The sequence below is a fragment of the Harmonia axyridis genome, chromosome X (genome assembly GCF_914767665.1).
Source record: "Harmonia axyridis chromosome X, icHarAxyr1.1, whole genome shotgun sequence".
In the NCBI taxonomy this organism is placed as follows: Eukaryota; Metazoa; Arthropoda; class Insecta; order Coleoptera; family Coccinellidae; genus Harmonia; species Harmonia axyridis.
The window spans coordinates 11298879-11322419 of NC_059508.1; the positions used below are offsets into that span (position 1 = coordinate 11298879).

The following is a 23541-nucleotide window of genomic DNA, read 5'->3' on the forward strand; positions in this document are numbered from 1 at the left end:
GATTTTCCGAAAAGTAGTCTATAGTTCAGAATCGAATGTAATCCATAAGGTATATATTCGAACTACTTATGTAAGATGTTAATTATAAAATGTGTGCATTTTGGTTGAGCAGGTTTTAGTAAAAAAAATCAATAAACAATTATATCTGAGAAAATTGTTCAAAGCTACGAGTCATTGTTGAGAGACCAGATAAGTAGATTTTTTTTTAATTTATCTGTTATGATAAGATCTGGAATAAATGTGATCGAATCATTCAAAATTGTGATTATTCAATACAAATGTAAGAATCAAAAAATAACTTAACCTTGAGCTGTATGAAGATACTGAATGAAAGTCAAGAATAGAACTCGTAAAGAATACAAATTTCAGACTGAGCTTCATTTCCACGTTTATCTAATTAATACTAATATTTTTCAAACTTCGAAACGATCAAAATTATGATTTCATAATAAAAATATTTCGTATCATTAGGTAAGTTATTTAACTTTTTCGAATTAATAATTTAATAAATTTCAGTTATTAATTATCTATTGAATCTCTTATTATCAATGATTCAAATATTCAATAGAAGTGACAGAAAAGAGGAAAGTAAGAAACCGACTTCAACTGAAAAAAAAAAGAATGTCTGGCAAGTATCAAGTAGGTTCTGTTTAATGCGAGTCGCTCAACGAATAATAAATAAATTAAAACAGGAAATAATAACAACTTCCCGTTCTAAAACCATTACGTGCTCTTATATTTTGGATAAAAAAGCAATATGTGAGTAAATTTTAGTTGTTTGAACTTTCCTTCTACATGTAACAGAATTATATTAAATTCTGAAATAGGCACCGATATCAAGGTGAAACTAATTACAGCACTTTCTGCAATATGCTTAATTGGAAAGCAATTATAATCAGACAACTAAATGAAAATGTAATTAATCACTAGAAGAAATAGCCAGTTCGAATACAAAGAAATTCAAATGAGGCATTTTTTCCTCTAGGACCACAAAAGAAGGTGTTGTGAAGAAAAACCTGCTCTGGATAATGAATCCATTCATTTATTGAAATTAATTGCTAAAGATATGTTCGAAAATAAATCTACAATTAATTAATTTTCCACTGTAAAAGTTGCAATAACATTCCGGAAAATTTTGCAAACTCATGTTTTTGAAATAATTTTCAGTACATAAATGACTTCTTAACGTGAATAACCTGAAGGTATCATACAATGATTAAACAATTGTTTCGATAAAGAGAAAATGTATCTACTCAATTTGATGAGAATCGAGGGCGTAGAAATAGAGGGGTACTGGGGGTAATTACTGCCCCTGTGTTGTACAATGTATTGTGTTTCATTCAAATTGCAATTTATTTGTGAATACATTAGTTTTGAATTGACTATATCTACAGGATGAGTCCGCAAACGCTTTGTTTTTGTGATACAGGTGTTAAAGTTCAAGTTTTCCTGTCATAGCACCTTCCCTTCACGAGATATTTAACTTGAATTGGCATAGATATTCCAATATAAAGTTTTCATCATGTGATATCCTTTTTTCCTCCAGAATTGTTTTTCGTGAATCACTGATAGTTTAGAAAAATTAAAAAAAAAACTCTGGTTCAGTACTACACTTTTTGGTTTGTTGTAGTTTTGTCCTATCTGCAATAAATTTCGAGAAAAAAAATCAAACAGATCTCTTTAGTATAGGGATGGGCAATAAATATCGATATATCGAAATATCGATATTTTTCCAGAAAATTTTCGATAAATATGGTCGATATTTTCTGTTTCGATACTATCGATTGTCGATATTTTCAACCGCGATATTATCGATATATTTATATAGATTTCAGAGTATCAAATTCGATATTTTTTTATATTTCACATTATGATTTAGACCTCACGAAACATAGTTCCATTAGTCGAAAATCCTGATTTAGCGGACTATAAAATAAATATCGAAGATTTCCGATATATGTAGCAGTTTTGATAATCTACTCATCGAAAATAAAAAGTTATGTCTCGATCTTGCTGAAAGCTCAAGAAAAAATAGACATAATGAAATTGTAATAAAATTCAACGGCCGTTGTTAAATACCTTTCTTTCTGTACATAAACGTCCTGAACCATTTATTGGTTATTGATGGAATTCCCAAGATCCCTTTTACCTACTCCATATTAACCCATACAATAAGCATTTTCAGTTTTGAAATTCTACATATATTGAAAATATGCAAAACTGCTAAATATGATGTTTTCAACTGAATCTAGTCACGATGAATCTGGATTTTCGTCTAATGGAACTAGAGCATAATATGTCTCGTGTGGTCAAAATCATAATGCAAAATATTAAAAAATATCGAATTTAACACTTTCAAGTAAATATCGAGTATTTTCGATATGTAGAATTTCAGAACTGAAGTACCTACTTCATTTTGAAAATAATCTATAAAAATGGAAGCAAATTACTAAAAATCTGGATTTTCGACTAATGGAAGTAGATCAAAATATGTTTCGTGTGGTCGGAATCATAATGCGAAATATTGAAAACTACTAAATATGTCGTTTTCAACTGAATCTTATTATTATCCTCTTTGATAGAAAAACTTTACTGAATTCAAAAAAAAATTCCCACACTAAAATATTACAGCGATATATATCGATAAATATCGATATATCGATATTTTTACTCCAACATATTTCGATACATTTCGATAGTGTCAGAAAATATCGGTACAATATATATCGATAATTTTCTGTCCCTTGCCCATCCCTACTTTAGTAATTCTCAGGAAAATCCAAATTATTATAAAGATCCAGTTAGGTCGCTGTGATAAATAAATTAATTATAAGTTTTGGTACTTATTTACCAACTCTGTAGAGATGATTAATAAAGATTCTATAAACTGGTTAAGCATCACAAAAAAGTAGCACTACAAGAAACACCCCGTATCTCGAAAACAAAGCGTTTGCGGGCTCATGTTATAGGCCATTTTATTTCTAAAATTATCCAAGGAATTTTCCTTCGTAACTCCAATTCAGGAACACCCAGTATAAGAAAAGAACAATCGAATTGGTAATAAAAAAAAATTATTTCGAGTAATTTGGTCCAAACTTCGTTATCAAACCTTTCTTTCACATTATAGATATGAGTAAACAACGTCGTCAAAAAATCTTTTTTCGATTACCCCCGCCCCCACAAGAAAAAAACATCTAGGCCCATGATGACTCAAAACAATAATTTGAATTTTCAGAAAACTAAACGAAACATATGTGAGTCATGGTTCATATCAGAATTCTTCTAAATTATTTTAAATAAAGTTAAATTTGACAACTAAGCAATTAATTGCAAATAATAAATATTGCAATCAACTAAGTATGTCAGGATAATCTTGAGACACAGGATTTCATCTTTGACAGCTGTAGTAATTGGTAAACATGACTTAAGTGCTTTTTGCAATTCTTCCTGTCAATAACAAAGTTTTTTTTTAACTAATGCATGAAACAGGAACAGGAACAACAACTGAACATTGTATACAGTTCAGGTTTGAAGAGGAAGTTAAAAATCAATTTACCTTCCAACCGAAAATCCAGAAATACATATGATCATCTTGCCCAAACATAAACACAGGGCAAAACAAAATCTAGTGACCCGCTTACGTGAAACACCCTGTACATAAATGACTTCTCAATGTGAATAACCTGAAGGTATCATGTAATGATGAATCAATTGTTGTAAAAATTTATCAGATCAATTTGATGAGATTGATGACTCAAAACAATAATTTGAAAATTTCAGAAAATTCAACGAAACACAAAAAAAAACGTAATCCATGGTTCATAGCGAAATTCTTCTAAATTATTTTAAATAAAAGTTAAGTTTGACAACTAAGCTATCAATTGCAAATTATAAATAATGCAATTAACTGAGTATGACAGGATAATCTTGAGACCTAGGATTTCATCTTTGACAGCTGTACTAATTGGTAAACATGACTTAAGTACTTTTTGCAATTCTTCCTGTCAATAACAATGTTTTTTTTTTAACTAATGCATGAAACAGGAACAGGAACAACAACTTAACATTGTATACAGTTAAGGTTTGAATAGGAAGTTAAAAATCAAATTACCTTCCAACCAAAAATCCAGAAATACATATGATCATCTTGCACACACATAAACACAGAGGCCAAAACAAAAACCAGACTCCCGTTACCTAAGTACCTAACTTCACCCTGCAAGGGCAGATGTTGAACTGAGCTAAAATCGAAATGGTTTCAATCTTAAAATCACAGGTAGTAAAGTGAGACCAAGATACCAATCTTCGATGAAAAAAATAAAGCGCTGCTGCGATGAACAGCTGCTATTTTAGACGGGACCATCGACATCTCTGCGCCCTGCCCTTAAAATGCACGCTAGGCTTAACAAGCATCTTGCCGAATAAAATTATTCGACAGGATCAACATCTGATTTTGGGGCGCTACTACCAAAGAGATATTTTGGGATTTAATAGGCTCTCTTCACAACACAAACCTAATATTACATGGACTTTGTTAGCACAGCGGTAATCACTTTATCATAACAGAAAAATATTCATGATGCCTCGTTTACATTTGGGCAGCAAGTACTTGCGGTTTACACCTGACAAGTTGTAAACAACACTTAAGACCCCTCAAATATATCCTTTCCAGGCACTCTTTTTTGGCATATTCATGAAAAAAAAAAAGAGTTAAGAGCTGACGTGACCTTGAGAGCTTTTGAGCGCTTGTGCAATGCACAATGATTTTGTTGAGGAATGCAAACAACTTTCATTTGAATATCCTCTTACAAATTCACAGAAGGTGCAGACTGTTTCTATCTTAAATTAAAGTTTGGAAACTGGCCAACTCATAAAAGCAACTACGAAGAACCATTACCAATTCATCATCGTTAATTTTATCATTTGCATCTACTGTTATCCTCGTACATTTTCTTATTATATTCGCTTTAATGAATTTATCTGTAATCTCCTAATAAATGAAAAATTTTCCAAAAAATAAGAAATTCAAAGAGACCACCAAAATGCAATCTTACGCAAGACGTCAATGACGTCACTTGGAACTGAAAACAATCAAGTGCCAAAAGCTTTTGTTGTCATTATTGTAATCTATTTGGGGTTAGAGTTTAATGTTGTTTCAAAAGTTCTTAATAACTTTTCTATAGGGAACATGAAAATATGTTCAGAAGTACAAATGACATTCATGTTTAGTTCAAATTGACGTCATCGTAAGTTCGCCCCATCCAGGTTTGATTTATCCTAGTTTCAGAGCTTTTCTTACATAGTCAAGAATATATTTTCAACCTAAGCAGGGTTTTGGTAATTCTTCAACCCCACGAAAACAGACAAAAAAAATGTTGTGTCTGCATTGAAAAGAAACGAGGCCCAATAGAACTGTCACTTTTCGTGAGGGGTAAGAGGCGAGATGAAGGAAGAATGAAAAGGTAGGATGTGCCCAGAAACATCTGCCGTCCTGAAATTCGTCCACTGCCTACCACCTGTCATTACAACAGCTCTCCCCCCGCGTGCACCTAACAGAGGCAGGAAACCTGATCGACAACACGTGGTATATCCATTATGGTGGGGGGATGAAATCTGATTTCGTCCTCCAAAAATACAGACCGTGCACCACTCACCTACATCCTCGAAAAATTCTTCGAATATACTATATACAGGCTGAGCATTTGAGGTTATAGAATTGGCAGGTATATTAACACTTTTTAAATGGGTACAAGGTTGTTATATTTTGTTGATAATGTTATTCCATATATCACCAACAAGAGTTCTTCACATTCGGGAACTGTTTGAAACGAAATAATCTTACAGTTCTTGAAATTTTTCACAAATTGATACTTCGGGCTTACGAGAATGATCTGTCAGGATAGTAAGTTGTTAATATATACAATTACAAAAATTCGAAATGAACCTTCAATTTATATTGCAAAATATGTCAGTATACAAGCGTGCTTAGACTGCATACCTCTGCTTCTTTCATTGTCATTTTTATTTTAATATTATTGTACAATTTGTGATGATGAATAAATTGAAAAAATTGAATTAAATGATTCCATAGATGAAACGAGAACTCGTATAGGATTCAGAAATAGAGACTTACAATAAAACCATTCACTTCGAATTAGTTCTTCTAGATTACCAAAGTTATCTGTAAAAATACAGGGTTGAGATTCGAATTGAATAATTCTATGGATAAAGCCGAAACTCTTATAGGCTTCAAAAATAGAGACTTACAATAAAAAGATTCACTTCGAATTGGCGCTTCTAGCTTACCAAAATTATTTGTACGAATACAGGGTTGCTTATGTACACAAAGATTCGAAATTAATAATTCCATAGATAAAAAGAGAACTCGTATAGTGTTTAAAGATAAAGACTTACAACAAAACTACTGACTTCGAGCTGATGCTTCTAGCTCACAAGAATTATTTGAGAAGATAGTAAGTTGTTTATATACACTATTAAAAAGATTCAAAATGAATAATTATGGATAAAATGAGAACTTCGTATGGGCGTCAAAAATAGAGACTTACAATAAAAATATTCACTTCCAATTGATGTTTCTAACTCACCAAAATTATTTGTAAGGATAGTAAGTTGTTGATATACACAATGACAAATATTCGAAATGAATAATTCCACAGATAAAACGAATTCTTGAAACTTATGAGGTCCATAGGTTTAAAAAATAAAGACTTACAATAAAGCTATTCATTTCCAGTTGGTGCTCCCAGCTTACCAGACATACTTGTAAGGATTGTTTATGTATGAATTGAATAGATAATAGGTAAACCTTTAGGCTGCACAAATGGCGAAGTTATTTATTTCGAATTGTTACTTCCAGCTTACCAAAAATTTGAATTTTTGTAAGCATGAAAGGTTTGTTTCGATTCTCGTTTATAAACTTCATAAAAAAAATCGTTTAGGCAAAGTCCAGGATTTAGGGAACAGAGATTTATGCGAAATTCATGTTTCCAGCTTACCAAATATATCCAAACCATCTGATAAATCCTACAATGGAGTGGATGAGATTGACCATATGGAAAGAGGAGAAATCACAACTCAAAAGATTCGGGTCACCGTTATTTTAGTTACATTGTGTATGCACACGTTAGGTTGGCGATAATTTAATCTGAGCACATTTGCTCTGTTAACCCAAAAAGCCTTACGTACTCATACCGTTACCGATAAGTAGTTTTGTTAGTTACTTGCTCGTTCAACCATTATTGCCTATGACCGAGGTTCAAATGCAATTGAATGTAACATTTCACTGATGATGCAACTCTAAATGAAAATATCCACTGTTTATATTGCTAACTACACGAATTTCGTCTTTGACGACATACAAATACGAAACTAGACCACGGAAAACCTATTTCCACGCAATTAAAACCCAATTTGCCTTTTCGTTCGAGTGAAAGCAACAAGGAAATTCAGAATCGTGCTAATTGATCTTCCGGAACCATTTTCGTCAGAACTTCATGATAAAAATATATAGTATTCAGCATAATTAACAGGCCAATTGAAAAGTTCCCGGTCTACCATAGTCAAACACATTTTTTTTGTCAAAATTCGATTTTATTACTCAACATAAGAGGGCGATACAGAGATTTAAGCGATCTTCCTACTTTTCAATACCATTTTTGTAGTACGATTTGTCATTCGCTTCAAAATAGGCCTCAGTTTCAGTGATAACTTCTTCATTGGCGCTAAATTTCTTTCCAGCGAGCATTTTTTTGAGGTCTGAGAATAGGAAAAAGTCGCTGGGGGCCAGATCTGGCGAATACGGTGAATGCAGAAGCAATTCGAAGTCCAATTCATGCAATTTTGCCATTGTTGTCATTGATTTGTGGCACGGCGCATTGTCTAGATGAAACAGCTTTTTTTTCTTCAAATGGGGCCGTTTTTTAACGATTTCATCCTTCAAACGATCCAATAACGCTATATAATAATCGCTGTTGAAGGCCTGGCTCTTTTGGAGGTAATCAATGAGTATTATACCTTGCGCATCCCAGAATACTGATGTCATAACCTTGCCATCTGGCTGTTGTGTTTTTCCTAGCTTTGGATTCGGTTCATCATGTGCAATCCACTTAGCTGACTGTCGATTGGACTACGGAGCGAAATGATGGAGCCATGTTCCATCCATTGTCACATATATTGCACTTAAACAGCTTCAAACACTGCTCAGAATCATCAACACGTTGTTGCTTTTGATCGATTGTGAGCTCGCGCGGCACCCATTTTGCACACAGTTTTCTCATGTACAAAATATAAGTGAATGATATGATGTACACGTTCAGATGATATCTTCACAATGTCTGCTATTTCGATCAACTTCACTCTACGGTCATTCAAAATAATTTTGTGAACTTTTTTATTTTTTCGTTCGCCGTCTTCGGTGCTCCTTTCATCACGTTTAAACTCAGCATACCAATAATGATGGTTGATTTTCCTGGTGCAGACCCCGGAAACTCTTCATCAAGCCAAGATTTTGCTTCAACTGTATTTTATCAGCACATGAAATCCTTTTTTTCCATCTTTTTTTCAAATAACAAAAGTAGCTACACTCATAACGCAATATCTCACAAACTAATGGTCGGACTGCTGTCAAATTTCGATACGTATCGTTTGAAGGTTGGTACTAACTAAAATCATATGGATTTAATACTAGCACCGCCATCTGTGTATCAGACCGGGTACTTTTCAATTGGCGACCGAAATTCATATGAGGCCAAAAACTTTATCATTTTTCCACGTACCTACCTGACAAATTTTGAGATATCGAAATTTCACAAGAAATAATTATTAATATCTAATTATACGATGACATTTTCTGTTTTGGTACCTTACTACTCATAGGAAAATCCCAAGACAAAGAAATGAAAAATTCTCACTGCACGATACCAGTAAACGAGAATAAAAAGGTAATTTATATTTGAGTCATCATGTAATGAGGCGAATAATTATAATTAGTGCAAGCGTTGAAAGGAAACACCGAACAGAATCGTGTTGCAAATTGTTATGTCCATGAAAAATCATCTTCAACAAGTTTAAAAATTCCACGAACTTGTCTTTTTGCTTCAATAAGCGAGGCAAAACATTTTATTGTATACATCGAATGATATTTCGAATATAATACACAGCACGTAAAAATTAAACCTGAGCAACTTATATTTAAGCGTTCACTTTCTTGCAGCCACTATGTCAAAACAAGAATACCCGGTGGCCTCTAATACGTCCTCACAGAAAAGGATTACTCCATAATCGATGACATAAGATCAATATCGATGACAGGTGGCTCACAGCACCTTCAGCTTGACCTGAAGCGTTCACATTTTTAAAATGTTAATTTATCCCATGTATGTATTGCATAAGTTTCATTCATTCAATATTAATAATACAGATGGATAAACTTTCCCTCTCTTTAGGAAGCAGAAAATGAAGATGAAACTCATACAGGGCCGTCGTACCGTTGTTTCATTTATTCTGACTTCTTAAATGTCAGTCAAATCCGAACAGGCTATTTTAGTGAAAAATTCAATAATAACTGAATAAAATATTCAGTGATGTTTATTGTGCATGTAAATTCAAAGAGGCCGCCAAAATGTTATTTCACGTCATCAGTGACGTCCCTTGAAAGTATCAACACTCAAGTGCGAAATTATTATCTTTTTGTATTTTTATTAAAATATTTAGATGTATATGAGTATGTAATTAATACGACAATACAACTAAAATAATTTATCAATTTTTTTAAATTTTCGTTTTAGTGTGACCAGTCTGTATATACCTTATTATAGTGACATGCTTCCTGGACGTTGCTGCTGATTTACTGGGATCAGTGACAGTGACAAATCTGCTAACTTGTTGTTTTCTTGTAGAACATACTACCCTTATCCTTTCTTGTTGCAAACCAGAATAACGCACTTTCACTATTGTTCTATCGCACATATTGAAGGTTGAAGTTACTGTTCCGTCTTCACCAAACATTTTCGGTTCCTTTTCAATAACGATGGACAAGAATGAGGAAAGAAAAACACTCCTAATTTCACTCCGTGTTCATATCTAAATCGTATAAAAAAAATTAAATTTAAACTGTTGGTACCTACTTCAGATGGTTCTCATTTCATGGAGTCTTCTGTGCAGTTTCAAAATTCACGTATTTTTTTAATATTAAAAATATTACAGAAATTCTGTAGTGACTCTTTCAATTTTACATATCAATTTGTTTAGAATTACTGTCAACAATGACAAAAAATTATTATATCAACGAAAAAAAAAGGAATCCCCAAAACTACAATTCAATAAAATAGCTAATGAATCAGATAAAAAAATAAACATATTTACAGACGTACATTCCGATTTTTCTTTTATTTTTGAACACTTTTTGTTTTTAAGAACTTGTTTCATCGACTTGAGGACCTACTAAAAATTTCATTTATTTACTATTATCTTGAATTGTACTTTTCACAAATTCTTTGTTTTTTTTTTCATTGATATAGTAATTTTTTGTCACTGCTTAATTGTATTTCAATTAAAAAAAAATATGTAAACCGGGTGTCCCAAGTTATAATCATAAGTACCTTCCCAATGATGTTTAAAAAAAGGTTCGTACATTTTACAGTCCTGTGGTAGCTACCCCTCACTCTTCATTTTCAAATGGCACCCCCTATATATATTGTCAGTGGAAATTATGTGTCATTCTATTTGAAATACAACGATAGCACATACTTGGTATTTTTTATTAATAACAACAAAAACATAAACATTTTGTGAAGTATGAATTGCAACAAAAATAACTACTATGCAATTCAAAAAACGAAGAAACATTTAAAGCAAGTTTTTTTTGATATAAAAAACAGGTTTTTTAAAACAAAAAAAATCATCTACTTCTCATATGTGAAGTATTTTCACTGACAATATACAGGGGGTGCCATTTGAGAATAAAAAGTTAGGGGTAGCTACCACAGGGCTGTCAAATGTAAGAACCTTTTTCATACATCATTGTAAAGGTACATTGATCAAAGCAATTTTTTCATTATCTTGCCAAATAAGCAAATATTGCCTGTATTCGATAACTTGGGTCACCCGGTTTATAAAAAGTAAGAGCTTTAAAGAATTTCTGTAATATGTATATTGAATAACCTTCACTAAGTATAGACTTATAAGCTTCAACTCAAGAATACAAACAAGGAATATGTCACATCGAGAAAAAATCATGTGATAGTTCTTTCAAGAAAAATGATTCATATAACGACCTACTTTGTACAAATCACGAGTAGAATAGAAGAAACGTTCAATTGAATTCGAATGTAATGCGAATTTCGATAGAGCAAGAAAGAGATATCTGCAATTTGTTGACCATACAAACACCAGAACAGCATGAAAAATCGATTAATAGGTTCATTCATGTTAATGTTTGGAATACATTAATTGAGAGAGTCGGTTTGTATGAGATCATGAAACATAAACAAACTTTTAACAATAATTAAATAACGCGATGGGAATTTCCATCTGAATTCGTGGAAAATATGGAATTTTCTCGAATTCATGAGATAAAAATGATAGAAAACGTATCAACAAAAATAAGATAAAGCGAATTCTTTGAAGGAATTTTTACAAATTACATCGTAAAGTAACTCAAACATTTTTTTATGGTTTGTTTTACAATTTCTAGTCAACCACGAAATGTTATATTGGAACTATCCATAACCATATTTATCGACCACTTCCTTAACCAACATTACCCATACAAATGACGTAAATGACAGAACCGTATCTAGAACTTAAAAAATTTTCAATACAAAACGTTCTGAATTATTTTAGCATCAAGGTGTACGGAAAAACACGAGTGTTCAGTTTTTCGTGGATGACTTCAAACTAAGTATTCTCAATGGAAAACAGCGAAATTTCAGAAAAAATTGGATCGATTGCATAAGTTTATTATCAGAAAAATCGAAGATGATGGACTGACTCCGACCCTGGGCAACGACCACAAAACCATCTGCCCATTACGCACGTGCCATGCGGTAAAAGCACACCAGATCCAAGGCATCGTAGTCATGTGTCAAAACTATACCGTTTAAAGCATGACTGGTTGGAAAATCAATCGTGTACACAATATTGCATCTGAAAATAGTCTTTAAAATTCAAAGCACGATACGAATAAAGGAAACCCCGTAATTATCCATCTTTCCACGTCATGGTCCTTCAGGTCGGATACTTATTTTCACTAATTATATTTTCGAGGAAAAAAATACTCGAACTTTCATATGAAATAGAAAAATTTGCAGGCAGAATCTTCAGGTGTTATTATCATGGCTGTTTTATAATGAAAAAGATGGGGCAAAAACATAAATAACATGAAAAATGCGTAGTTGATAATGCAAAAAAATTTAAGGATCATGAATAATAAAAAATTTTTAAAAATAATTATAACATGAGCTATCAAGTTGAACGGATAATTCAAACCTACGTACGATATAAAATGAAAACAGTACTCGAATCGATTAATACCTGAGTTTGTATTCACGAAAACAAGAATTCAAGAGGGGAAAGAATAGTAAACATCAAACTGAATACTCACCACCCTAAGGGTGACGTATACTTATTAGGTTTCCACTATAATGAATTATTAGGGTTTGTATGTAGCTTCACTAGAACATCTACAATAATGAATGGGAGTGATTTTCACGAAGTATCAAATACTAGTAGGCGTATAAACAAACTTTGAAGCATATAGATTACAAATAATTCAAACGTAAGTGGTGATAAACTTCGCACGAAAGTTTATTGATTCCAAACCAATCGAAATGACATCAAAATTGCCATAACATCAGAAACATAAGCAGTGGAAAACCTTGTGGTAGCTGCTGTTTTTGCAGCAATTATTTTTTTGCATTTACTAGAAGTTTAACGATATGGATATGACGAAAATTCAAGAGGTGATTTTATGATTGAAACTGAGATATGTTGTTCCTATCAATTTTTTACGAATTTATTCCTACGTTTCAATTTTTTCTTGATTGTGTTTACTAGGATTGGTCACAATATCATACAGATCATTACCACTGATAATGACCAATGTTTCCCTTTTTTTATTTGTTTCATCAATTCTATGGGGCGAAAATTTAAAACCCCTTTTTCATATTATAATGAGGTAAGAGAGAAAAAAATATTTCATTTAAGTTTTGAAGCAAAAATGTGTGCCGAATTTTTTCCAAAGGTTATAGTTTTCTAGTAAAAAATCTTTGATGACCATATCTTCAGAAATAATACATCAGCAAGTAGGTGGAGAATATTTTCAAAAATTCTAATAGATCATTCGAATCAGAAAAAGTTTTATGGGAACAACAGACCTTAGTTTTGATCAAAAACTCTACCCCTAAATTTTTGACATATTTTACCAAACACCCAGTATATTAAGTTGATGAGTTATTTTCATTAAATATTCAAGTATTTTGCTTTGTCATTATAGATAACATACCTTATAAATAGATCTATGAAAAATCGCTCAGAAATTTTCTCTGTTTAGTTTACAGATTTGTAAAAGCTAAAGGAATCCAATTAATTTCTGATAGACTTAAAATGGTGAAATATAAAAACTGATACCACGATTTTTTAAAGACATAATCATACTCCCATTAATCTCAGAGTTATAAAATTCAAAGTAGTTCCAATGACAATAACAAAATTTTGGGTTTATGTTATTGCAATAGTTATGACATTAAAATTGCTTGTTGTATCTTGAAATTTTCTTTTGGTTTCCAAAGGTGCAAACGAAAAGATCAGTATGAACCTCAACTTGTGAAAAGTTGTGTAAATACACCTAAACAGGTGACACCAGTAGGTCAAAACACAGACGAAATTAGCATCCACTTATAAGTCTTATTAACGTGAAAAGAAATTGAAACTGCGCCCATATACGGTCGGAAAAGTAGTAAGCGAAGCATAACTAGAAACCTTTTCATAACAGCAGAGAAACTGTTCAAGTGACGCAACAGCCCGTGTAAAACATAAAAAAATTGCACTTTCGAATCAAAACGTTTCGTGCACAGAACTCCGGCGAATCCGACTGCGAAGGACCAACAAGACCACCTCACACACTCGAGGGGGAAAAAACCCCCTTTGGGTCACGTGAAAGGACTCCCCCGCAAAAAAAAAACAGAACGTAAGCCGTCAGACTATGGAGGCACCGCAACGCTCCTCAAGCGACGCACACCAGTGGGTTACTGTTAGAAGGAGAGCCGAGAGCGGATCGCAGAGCTCCGTACGACAATACGTCATGAGCCTTGGATTACATCACTTCGTGTATAAACAAAATTAATCACTGGAAATTGGTCCCGATCGAGGTAAAACCAATGGCGTCGGTTGTCAGACGCCCGTCGCTCTCCACTTCCGGTGGACGCTCTGACTAAAGGCCGCTGACGACGCTGCCCCTTCTGGTCTGAGTCAGCCCCCTAGCAACCTGGACGTAGGTTGCGGTTTGTGCAGGAGTGCCACCCACTTGTCTTTTTTTTTTCATTACGGTATTGCCCATCGTTGTTTTCGATCAGAAATATTCGACGTGGGCCTTGGAAATTACTTATCGATTGATGGCGAAACGTTTCCGAGATATATCTTCTTGAAATGGTCATTTATGCTAATCTGGCGTCCAGTTGCTTACCAACTCTTCCATTCGATAAGACCATTGAAGACGGTTTGAAAATTTTTGTCGAGAAACTCGAATCGATCCTACATATCATCAGGTGACGGTGAACGAACTTGATTGAGCTACCTCACAATGACGTCATTTTGAAGTAAACATGTGTGTCATTCGCATTTTCTTTCCTTTTCGTTTAGCATTTACAATAGAATTACTACTCATTTTGAGAGTGAAAATCCATTGAAAATTTCATCCTTGTTTGACACTGGATTTTTAATTACATTCTCTTGAATCTAGAATATTTCAGCTCTACAGAGACGATTCTTTGTATTGGGAGCACCAGTTTGATTTCCCACGTATACACTAGGACGTTATTACTCAGCAAAGGTTTTTTTGGTACCCTTCCTCACGAGAGGCCTAGTTGGTCCCATTGGTCTGATTTAGCCCTTTCATAAATTTGCCAAGTATTAGGCCAATTGAAAAGTCCCCGGTCTGATGCACTGATGGCGGTGCTAGTATTAAATACCTAGGATTTTTAGGTAGTACCAACCTTCAAACAATACGTGTCAAAATTTGATAGCAGTCCGACCATTAGTATGTGAGATATTGCATTGTGAGTGTAGCTACTTTTGTTATTTGAAAAAAGGTGAAAAAAAAAAGAATTTCGTGTACTGATACTGCTTTTTGAAGAGAAAAAACCGTTGAATCAAAATCTTGGCTTGATGAAGAATTTCCGGGGTCACTCTGCACCAGGAAAATCAACCATCATTTATTGGTATGCTAAGTTTAAACATGGACACCGAAGACGGCGAACACAGTGGACGCCCAAAAGAAGCTGTCACCGTCGAAAAAATAAAAAAGTTCACAAAATAATTTTGAATGACCGTAAAGTGAAGTTGATCGAGATAAAAGACCTTGTGACAATATCATCTGAACGTGTACATCATATCATTTACGAATAATTGTACATGAGAAAGCTGTGTGTAAAATGGATGCCGCGCGAGCTCACAATCGATCAAAAGCAACAACCTGTTAATGATTCTGAGCAGTGTTTGAAGCTGTTTAAGTGCAATAAACCTGAATTTTTGCATCGATATGTGACAATGGATGAAACATGTCTCCATCATTTCACTCCGGAGTCCAATCGACAGTCAGCTAAGTGGACTGCACACGATGAACCGAATCCAAAGCGAGGAAAAACACAACAGTCAGCTGGCAAGGTTATGGGATCAGTATTCTGAGATGCACAAGATATAATATTCATTGATCACCTCCGAAAGGGCCATACCACCAACAGCGATTATTATATAGCGTTATTGGATCGTTTAAAGGATGAACTGGTTGAAAAACAGCCCCATTTGAAGAAAAAAAACTGCTGTTTCATCAAGACAATGTCACAAATCAATGAAAACAATGGCAATCCACACATCCACCGTATTCGCCAGATCTGGCCCCCAGCGACTTTTTCCTGTTCAGAGACCTCAAAAGAATGCTCGTTGGTAAGAAATTTAGCGCCAATGAAAAAGTAATCGCCGAAACTGAGGCCTATTTTGAAGCGAAAGACAAATCGTACTACAAAAATGGTATCAAAAAATTGAAAGATCGCTATAATCGCTGTATCGTTCTCGAAGGCAACTATGTTGAATAATAAAATCGAATTTCGCCAAAAAAATTTATTTTACTATGGTAGACCGGCGACTTTTCAATTGGTCTGTTATAACTTTTTGATTGAATGCAATCTGCATATATCTCAAACTTTTGTGTATTATATTATTTAGATTTAGAAACATTTTATATAATATTTATTATCTTGAAAGTGGTCTAATTAGATTAGATTTGATAATTGAATTTTATGATATAAATATATCTTATATCAACAGTTAAACTTTTCAATTGATTTTGATGGTGATTAGAAAATAAAAAATATGTATATGATAATCATCCTGTTATTGAACAATTTCAAGTAAAGAAGAAGGAGAAAATATTAATTGGAATTTTTTTTTATTATTGAATCTTGACGTATGTTGACTAAATTTACTTAAACTTATTTGGAAATCTTTTTTTTTCGAACCTCCACCTAAAATGAACATCATCTAGATTCTACATAATAAATCAGGTCCCCCCAAACTGCTTGAAAACAAACATAGGTAGTGCAATCAACTTTGAATGAATCACTTGCCCAACACCAAAAATGGCGAGCTCAACCCTGATAATTAACTAAGTGCTATCAACCCGATGTTATTTATTTGTGGCGTCTTTTTTTTTTATCGCTAACCGTTTTTGTTTACGATCATTTTGTACCTGCTTACAATGAATATCAAGTTCAACCTTAGTAATATGCGATAATTTTCCCATCAAACTCTACCTAATATGAGGTGAAGCACATTAATTAGGCCATTATAATTTATAGGATCACTGCTATATCGTATTGTTTTAAGAAATTAATGCCATTTCAGGAATCTACACATCGCCTGAGCAATTAAAATTGAATATGGAATGGAATAATATAAGACAAAAGATTTTGGGAATCCCTCATTTTATCCTGTTCAGTTGTTCATGCCTGTTCGGACGAAATTCAACAATGAGATAACATTTCAAACTAAGAACTACTCAATTCTTCCTTGCAATACGCACAGTAAGTATTTTGGTGGATGCGCCCTATTAAAAACAATACTTATTATTCACACTTCTTCGAAGACTATATTGCCTAGTATTTTCTACTCTATAAAGATTTTTTAAATAACTATACGATAAGACATAACGAAATAATATGATTCAACTTATTTTTTAATATACATGCAATCTTCCATAAAGTAGTAATTATTTATTTATAGCGCATCCACCATAACACTATTCAAGAAAGCCCTACAAAACAAAAAAAAACGATTGAATGATGATATTCCTATCAATTTGCATAATCCTTCTATTTTTAAACTATATCCCAGAAATAACCACCTGCCAACAACAGTGACCTAGGTAAAAAATTTATAATTATTCCATCTCTCCAGAAACAATGAAAATCAAATCTTATAGAGATTAAATGATATTGTCTTCTGGTAATATGGAATCATATATATATATATATATATATATATATATATATATATATATATATATATATATATTCAAAATACTCAGTAAACAGGATTTTGTTAAAACTGTTGTTAAAATTAAAAGGCAAGTCCAAAATTGAATCTACTGAAGTAGCAACTGATCGACAAAAAACAAAAATATTCTAAGAGTGAATAGATAGGCTTTTCATTAATCAATAAGCTAAATTTTCTCAAATAGATCAGAACATCCCACGTTCTTTATTAGTAAACTTAAATGATTCAAAATTCTTTAACCAACAAAAAAATTGTATTACTATTTTCTTAAATAACTCAATAATTTCTTCAATTAATTTGAAGACTTCCAATCATACATCAGTTAGGATTAAAATGACTTCTAGGAAAACACTAGGAGATTGGAATATACTACATATCACTAAAGAAATGCAAAACATTCAGCATATTTTAATCATTACAACAATTCCTCAAAAATAAAATTAAAAAAGTTTCAATTAACCTAATATGAATTAGTACTTGCTTTCATTTTATTATTCACAATATAAGTGTTTTGGAAATCTGAACATATCATTTACAGAGTATTGTGTTTCAAAAAATTCGCTTTTTCACATTGGTATCAATCTGACAAGAAAAAAAGGCGGCAATAAACGCAAAGGGACCAAAAATGGTGTAGTAGGCAAAAACCTACAATGAACTTTCATCCAATCAGAAAAGATCAAGAAAGGAAGTTATTGGTTTCTCATCTGGCATGCAATTCAATCAAGATATATACATATTATACATAGTGTAATACATATTAAATATTGTATAATGTATATATTATTAATTATTTCAAAAATTTAGAATATTTCAATTGATTTCTGTTGATATTGAATTTTAGTAATCAATACAGATCAAATAACTAACCAATATCAGTTTAACTAATAAGAAACTGTGCTACATCACTGATCACTTTTGCAGAATTGATACAGCATGAACACAATGAATATAACTATTATAACTCAATAGAAGATCAAACAATGATTTGAATTAAAAATAACATAAATCCAATTTTTTTAAGTGGTGCTGAATACGTTTATATTCTTTGTAAATCATTAATAACTATACGAGAAATTCCGTCTCAAAAATCACCACCATTGTTCAAGGTGGGAAAACAATTTTAACTTCTGGACCCTGTGTCACTAGTCAATTGATCTTAGATATGAAATAAGATTTCTGATTAATCATTTCGGTATTTTAATGAGAATCTTTTATCTTCCACTATTGGTAGCAGATGAATTGATCCATTATTTTTGTTATTTATGAAAATGATTGTTAGTAAACTTACGTTTCTTCTTGTAGACGTTTCAATTCCACCATTTCCAATTCGAAACGAAGGTTGCTGTTTTCGCATAATAAAAGATCTCTTTCGGTAGCAACTCCATCTAATTCGCGTTTTAGACGAATTATTTGATCCCGTTGTTCACGGATCAAGGCATCCTTTTGAGCCAAGAGAGTATTAACGTCGATATCTGAAGCCATCTGGCCTCCCACAGAGTTTTGCTTAACAAAACCACTCACATTTAGCAAATAAAATTAATAGTCTATAATTACGCAAATGTAACTATTGTCCATTCAAATATTTCTTTATTTACCGCACTACCATTGAATAGTTACTTTTATCCTTTCGAAATTTTCATTGTTGACATCCCTTCCAATACAACTTAAATATTAAACGCGATCATTTTTATGACAGCTGCATCCTTTGGGGTACTATCTGGGCATGCGTTATTTACAAATAAAACTTCATTGAAAAGAATTATTCACCCAAATATTAAATTGAAATCAACACTTATTTGGTGAAATCAGACTGAAATTAAAATATCAAAAAATTGATTAATATAATGCCAAATGAGGATGCTTATTTATTTTTCATGTACCGTGATACAATTGGACTGTTTTTTAACAATAATTTATAATTAGCTCCAAAAACATAAGTTCATTAATTACTAAACTGTGAATCATTTTATGATTTCGATCGAGATATATGTTTCTGAATTAAATACAAATTGAATTTTAAAGCACAGAATTCTATATTATTATTAAAGGAACAGATGTTCTATGAACTAAAAATTCGATGTACCCGCCAGGCCAGGCATTCTGTCTTTCGGACCTTTCTTTCGGTTAACAATTCTCGTTTCTGTGATGTTTCTGTGGTATTTGTAACGTGTTCTCTACGCATGTCCTTATAGATTCCTTTGAGCCGTTTCCTGTAACGATAGTTACTTAGTTGGACGACATTTTGTTAGTCCTTTAGTGCTTTCGCGTGTGGTGTTGTGTCAAATGCCGTAGGCCAACAACCCACCAAACCCAAAAAAAAGTGAATAATTTTCCAAAAACACAAAAAAAAATCAAAAGTATTTATGAAAATCCCAAAAAAATCGTAAAATAGTTATAAAAATAAGTGAACGATAATATTGAATATTTTCGTGTATACGGAGTAATTGGTATTAGTGCAAGGTTGTTCCAAAGCTTGGAAAAATGAATGCGGGTGCCCCCAACTACCCCATGGCGTCTCTGTACGTCGGGGATTTACACACCGATATTACCGAGGCTATGCTCTTCGAGAAATTCTCTACTGCAGGCCCTGTATTATCTATTCGCGTTTGCAGGGATTTGATAACCCGTCGTTCTTTGGGCTATGCTTATGTAAATTTCCAACAACCAGGAGATGGTAAGTTCAAATCCTCCATATGACTTCATATATTTCATTGGAACCATATGGATTAATCTAGTTAACATAGATTGCAGCGTGGTTCCTTTGAAGTGGCACGCTGCAAGTCTTGCTCACGTGGTCAGCTAAGAATTGTCACTCTTCTGGTTGGATCAACATGATTCATTCATGCAATCACGGTTCTTCTAATTTCTTTTCTAATCAGATCAGATCTTATTTTCTACGAAAATCGATTTATTTCGGAATTTACAGGATTTTTAAAATTTTTATCCTGTTTTATTGGACTCTAATTTTTTTTTGAAATTGAACAAAGGATTTCAGGAGTATCACTCTAAATCCTATTATATGAGACAAAATGGAATTAACGAATCGGGTCTTAACGATTATCTCGAATGTGGTATTTCACATAAACATATCAGCTTGATAACACTTCTTTATCAGAGAGAGAACTCATTAGAAACTAGTTCTATATAATTTGACCATAAGTCCGATTTCATTGAAATTTGTCTTTCTCCATATTATTGTCAATTAAATTCATTTTATTGACCACTAATTTTTAATTATCTTTTCATACTTCAATTAGTAATAAACGCATTCACTCATCACAAATGCATTTAATTTTCGATAACATCAGAGTTACTGATCAAAATATCTTGTTTCAGCTGAAAGGGCCCTAGATACAATGAATTTTGATTTGATTAAGGGACGCCCGATCAGGATTATGTGGTCTCAACGCGACCCCTCTCTTCGTAAATCTGGGGTTGGTAACGTATTCATCAAAAACCTTGACCGTTCAATTGACAACAAAGCTATGTACGATACTTTCTCTGCTTTTGGGAACATTCTCAGCTGTAAGGTTGCTCAAGATGAAAATGGCACTAGTAAGGGTTACGGTTTCGTCCATTTTGAAACCGAAGAAGCTGCCAACAAGTCCATTGAAAAAGTAAATGGCATGTTATTGAATGAAAAGAAAGTGTACGTTGGAAGATTTATTCCACGTAAAGAAAGAGAAAAGGAACTTGGAGAAAAAGCAAAACTGTTCACCAATGTTTACGTTAAGAACTTTGGCGAAGAACTGACTGAGGAACAGTTGAAACAGATGTTCGAGCAGTTTGGGGCAATAACTAGTTACAAAATAATGAGCAAAGATGATGGAAAGTCGAAGGGATTTGGATTTGTTGCTTTTGAGACACCAGAAGCTGCTGAAGCCGCTGTTGAGTCTTTAAATGGTAAGTAGAGACAAGGAAATTTTAATCTATGATTTATCACTTCCTCCTACATTTTGAAATGTTTGATTTAATGACGTGTTGCTTATAGGTATATTGTATTCAGCAATACTCTTTGAAAGTTTCATCATTTTCTTTAAATTGAAATTTTTCTAAATTTGACTGAAAAAAATAAACTAAAACTAGGTGTAGAATTGATCTGAATTGACATTGAATTTTTTATTTGTTCTTTTTGAATCTGTGAATTTTTTTTTTTACAGGCAAGGAATTAGTCGAAGGAAAATTACTCTATGTAGGAAGGGCTCAGAAGAAAGCAGAGCGTCAGCAAGAGCTCAAGCGAAAATTCGAAGCGTTAAAATTAGAAAGACTGAATCGCTACCAAGGCGTTAATTTATATGTCAAAAACCTTGACGATACCATCGATGATGAGAGACTTCGCAAAGAATTTTCGCCTTTCGGTACGATCACTTCTGCTAAGGTGATGATGGAGGAGGGCAGAAGCAAAGGTTTTGGCTTTGTATGCTTTTCCTCTCCTGAAGAGGCAACTAAAGCTGTTACTGAGATGAACGGCAGAATTGTCGGAACCAAACCCCTATATGTGGCACTTGCACAAAGGAAAGAAGATCGCAAGGCTCATTTAACATCACAATACATGCAGCGTATGGCAAATATTCGTATGCACCAAATTGGCCCTTACATGCAACCAGGGCAAGGTGCCTACTATGTACCAACCATGTCCGCTCCACCTCAAAGATTCTATGGTGCAGCACAAGTGGCCCCAATAAGAAGCGGTCCAAGGTGGCCAGCTCAGGCCGCACAGGTCAGACCAGGCTCTCAAGGCGCAGCTGCTGCTTACTCCAACATGCAGCAGAATGTATATAGAGCCGCTGCCAGACCTCCAAACCAGTCTGCAGCCATGCGGAATAGTATAAGCAATATGCCACGTCCTCTCACTGGACAGCAACCACCGAACATTCAAGGAAGGCCAATTGGAGGACAAGGAGTGGTCCCAGCTACAGCCAACCGGCCATCCACTTACAAATACACACCGAACATGCGTAACCCACCTCAGGGACTTGGAATGACTAATGCTGCTCCTGTACAGCAAGCAGTACATATACAAGGTCAAGAACCCCTCACCGCCACCATGTTGGCAGGAGCCACACCGCAAGAACAGAAGCAAATGCTTGGAGAACGTTTATTCCCTCTTATCGAACGCATGTACTCGAACCTTGCTGGCAAAATCACCGGCATGTTATTAGAAATTGACAACTCTGAATTGTTGCACATGTTGGAACATAACGAGTCCCTGAAGGCTAAAGTTGAAGAAGCTGTTGCTGTCTTGCAAGCTCATCAAGCCAAGCAGCAAATCAAAAAAGAGTAAAACTTTTGAAAACTCTAAAAAAAATTGCAAAAAAGTCCAAACAACCAAAAGCGTAAATTATTAGAGAGCAACTTATTAACTGTAAGCTCATATCTCATGCTATTTGTTTTTGGATTCTGGTGGTAAATTTAACTATTCCAATATTCATACTTTTCTTGATATTTCCTTATTTTAATTAACTATGATGCCTATAATTCATTATATTGTATCTCTGTTTTAATGATTTTGGTTTAACGGACATTTTTTCTGGGAAATAAAATTTTGAAAAATGTAATAATGCTTTCTTTCAATCTTACCCTCTCCTCTATTCCTTATCAAACATTCTTTTCATGATTCCTCAAAAATAATTCTGATTATTCTATTGTTGAAAAAATAAATTTGAGAAAGGAACCAAAATTTGTGGCATATCTTAAAAGTTCATCAAGTCCTTTAATTTTTCTTAAAATCAATAAATTATTCGTACACAAATG

The 23541-nt window shown here is 33.4% G+C and overlaps 2 protein-coding genes and 1 long non-coding RNA gene across 6 annotated transcripts in view; 2 read left to right on the forward strand and 1 right to left on the reverse strand.

The window, feature by feature from the left end:
* The window catches only part of LOC123685582 (IQ motif and SEC7 domain-containing protein 1), a 28226-nt gene extending 8735 nt beyond the window's left edge, over positions 1–19491 (reverse strand). Inside the window, exons 1-2 of one of the 4 annotated variants that reach the window (XM_045625270.1) lie at positions 13999–14275; positions 9827–10101 (exon numbers count right to left, since the gene is read on the reverse strand). In XM_045625270.1, coding sequence (XP_045481226.1) covers positions 9827–10026 — 200 coding nt within the window. In that variant the 5' untranslated portion in view covers positions 10027–10101; positions 13999–14275. Of the gene's footprint in view, positions 1–7016; positions 7262–9826; positions 10102–12622; positions 13126–13998; positions 14276–19075 lie in introns of those variants that run through there. The other 3 variants (XM_045625272.1, XM_045625275.1, XM_045625273.1) reach the window with 3 other exon arrangements.
* On the forward strand, positions 16–9769 carry LOC123685583. Its single transcript, XR_006748330.1, has 3 exons — positions 16–471; positions 9233–9395; positions 9465–9769. It is a non-coding gene; the product is annotated as an uncharacterized LOC123685583 (long non-coding RNA).
* Positions 19492–19901: 410 nt separating the features above from the next.
* LOC123685674 (polyadenylate-binding protein 1) lies at positions 19902–23345 on the forward strand. The gene is made up of 3 exons (XM_045625469.1): positions 19902–20461; positions 21124–21690; positions 21948–23345. The coding sequence occupies exons 1-3, from the start codon at positions 20269–20271 to the stop codon at positions 23069–23071; spliced, it is 1884 nt and encodes a 627-aa protein (XP_045481425.1). The 5' UTR covers positions 19902–20268; the 3' UTR covers positions 23072–23345.
* The last annotated feature ends 196 nt before the right edge of the window (positions 23346–23541 follow it).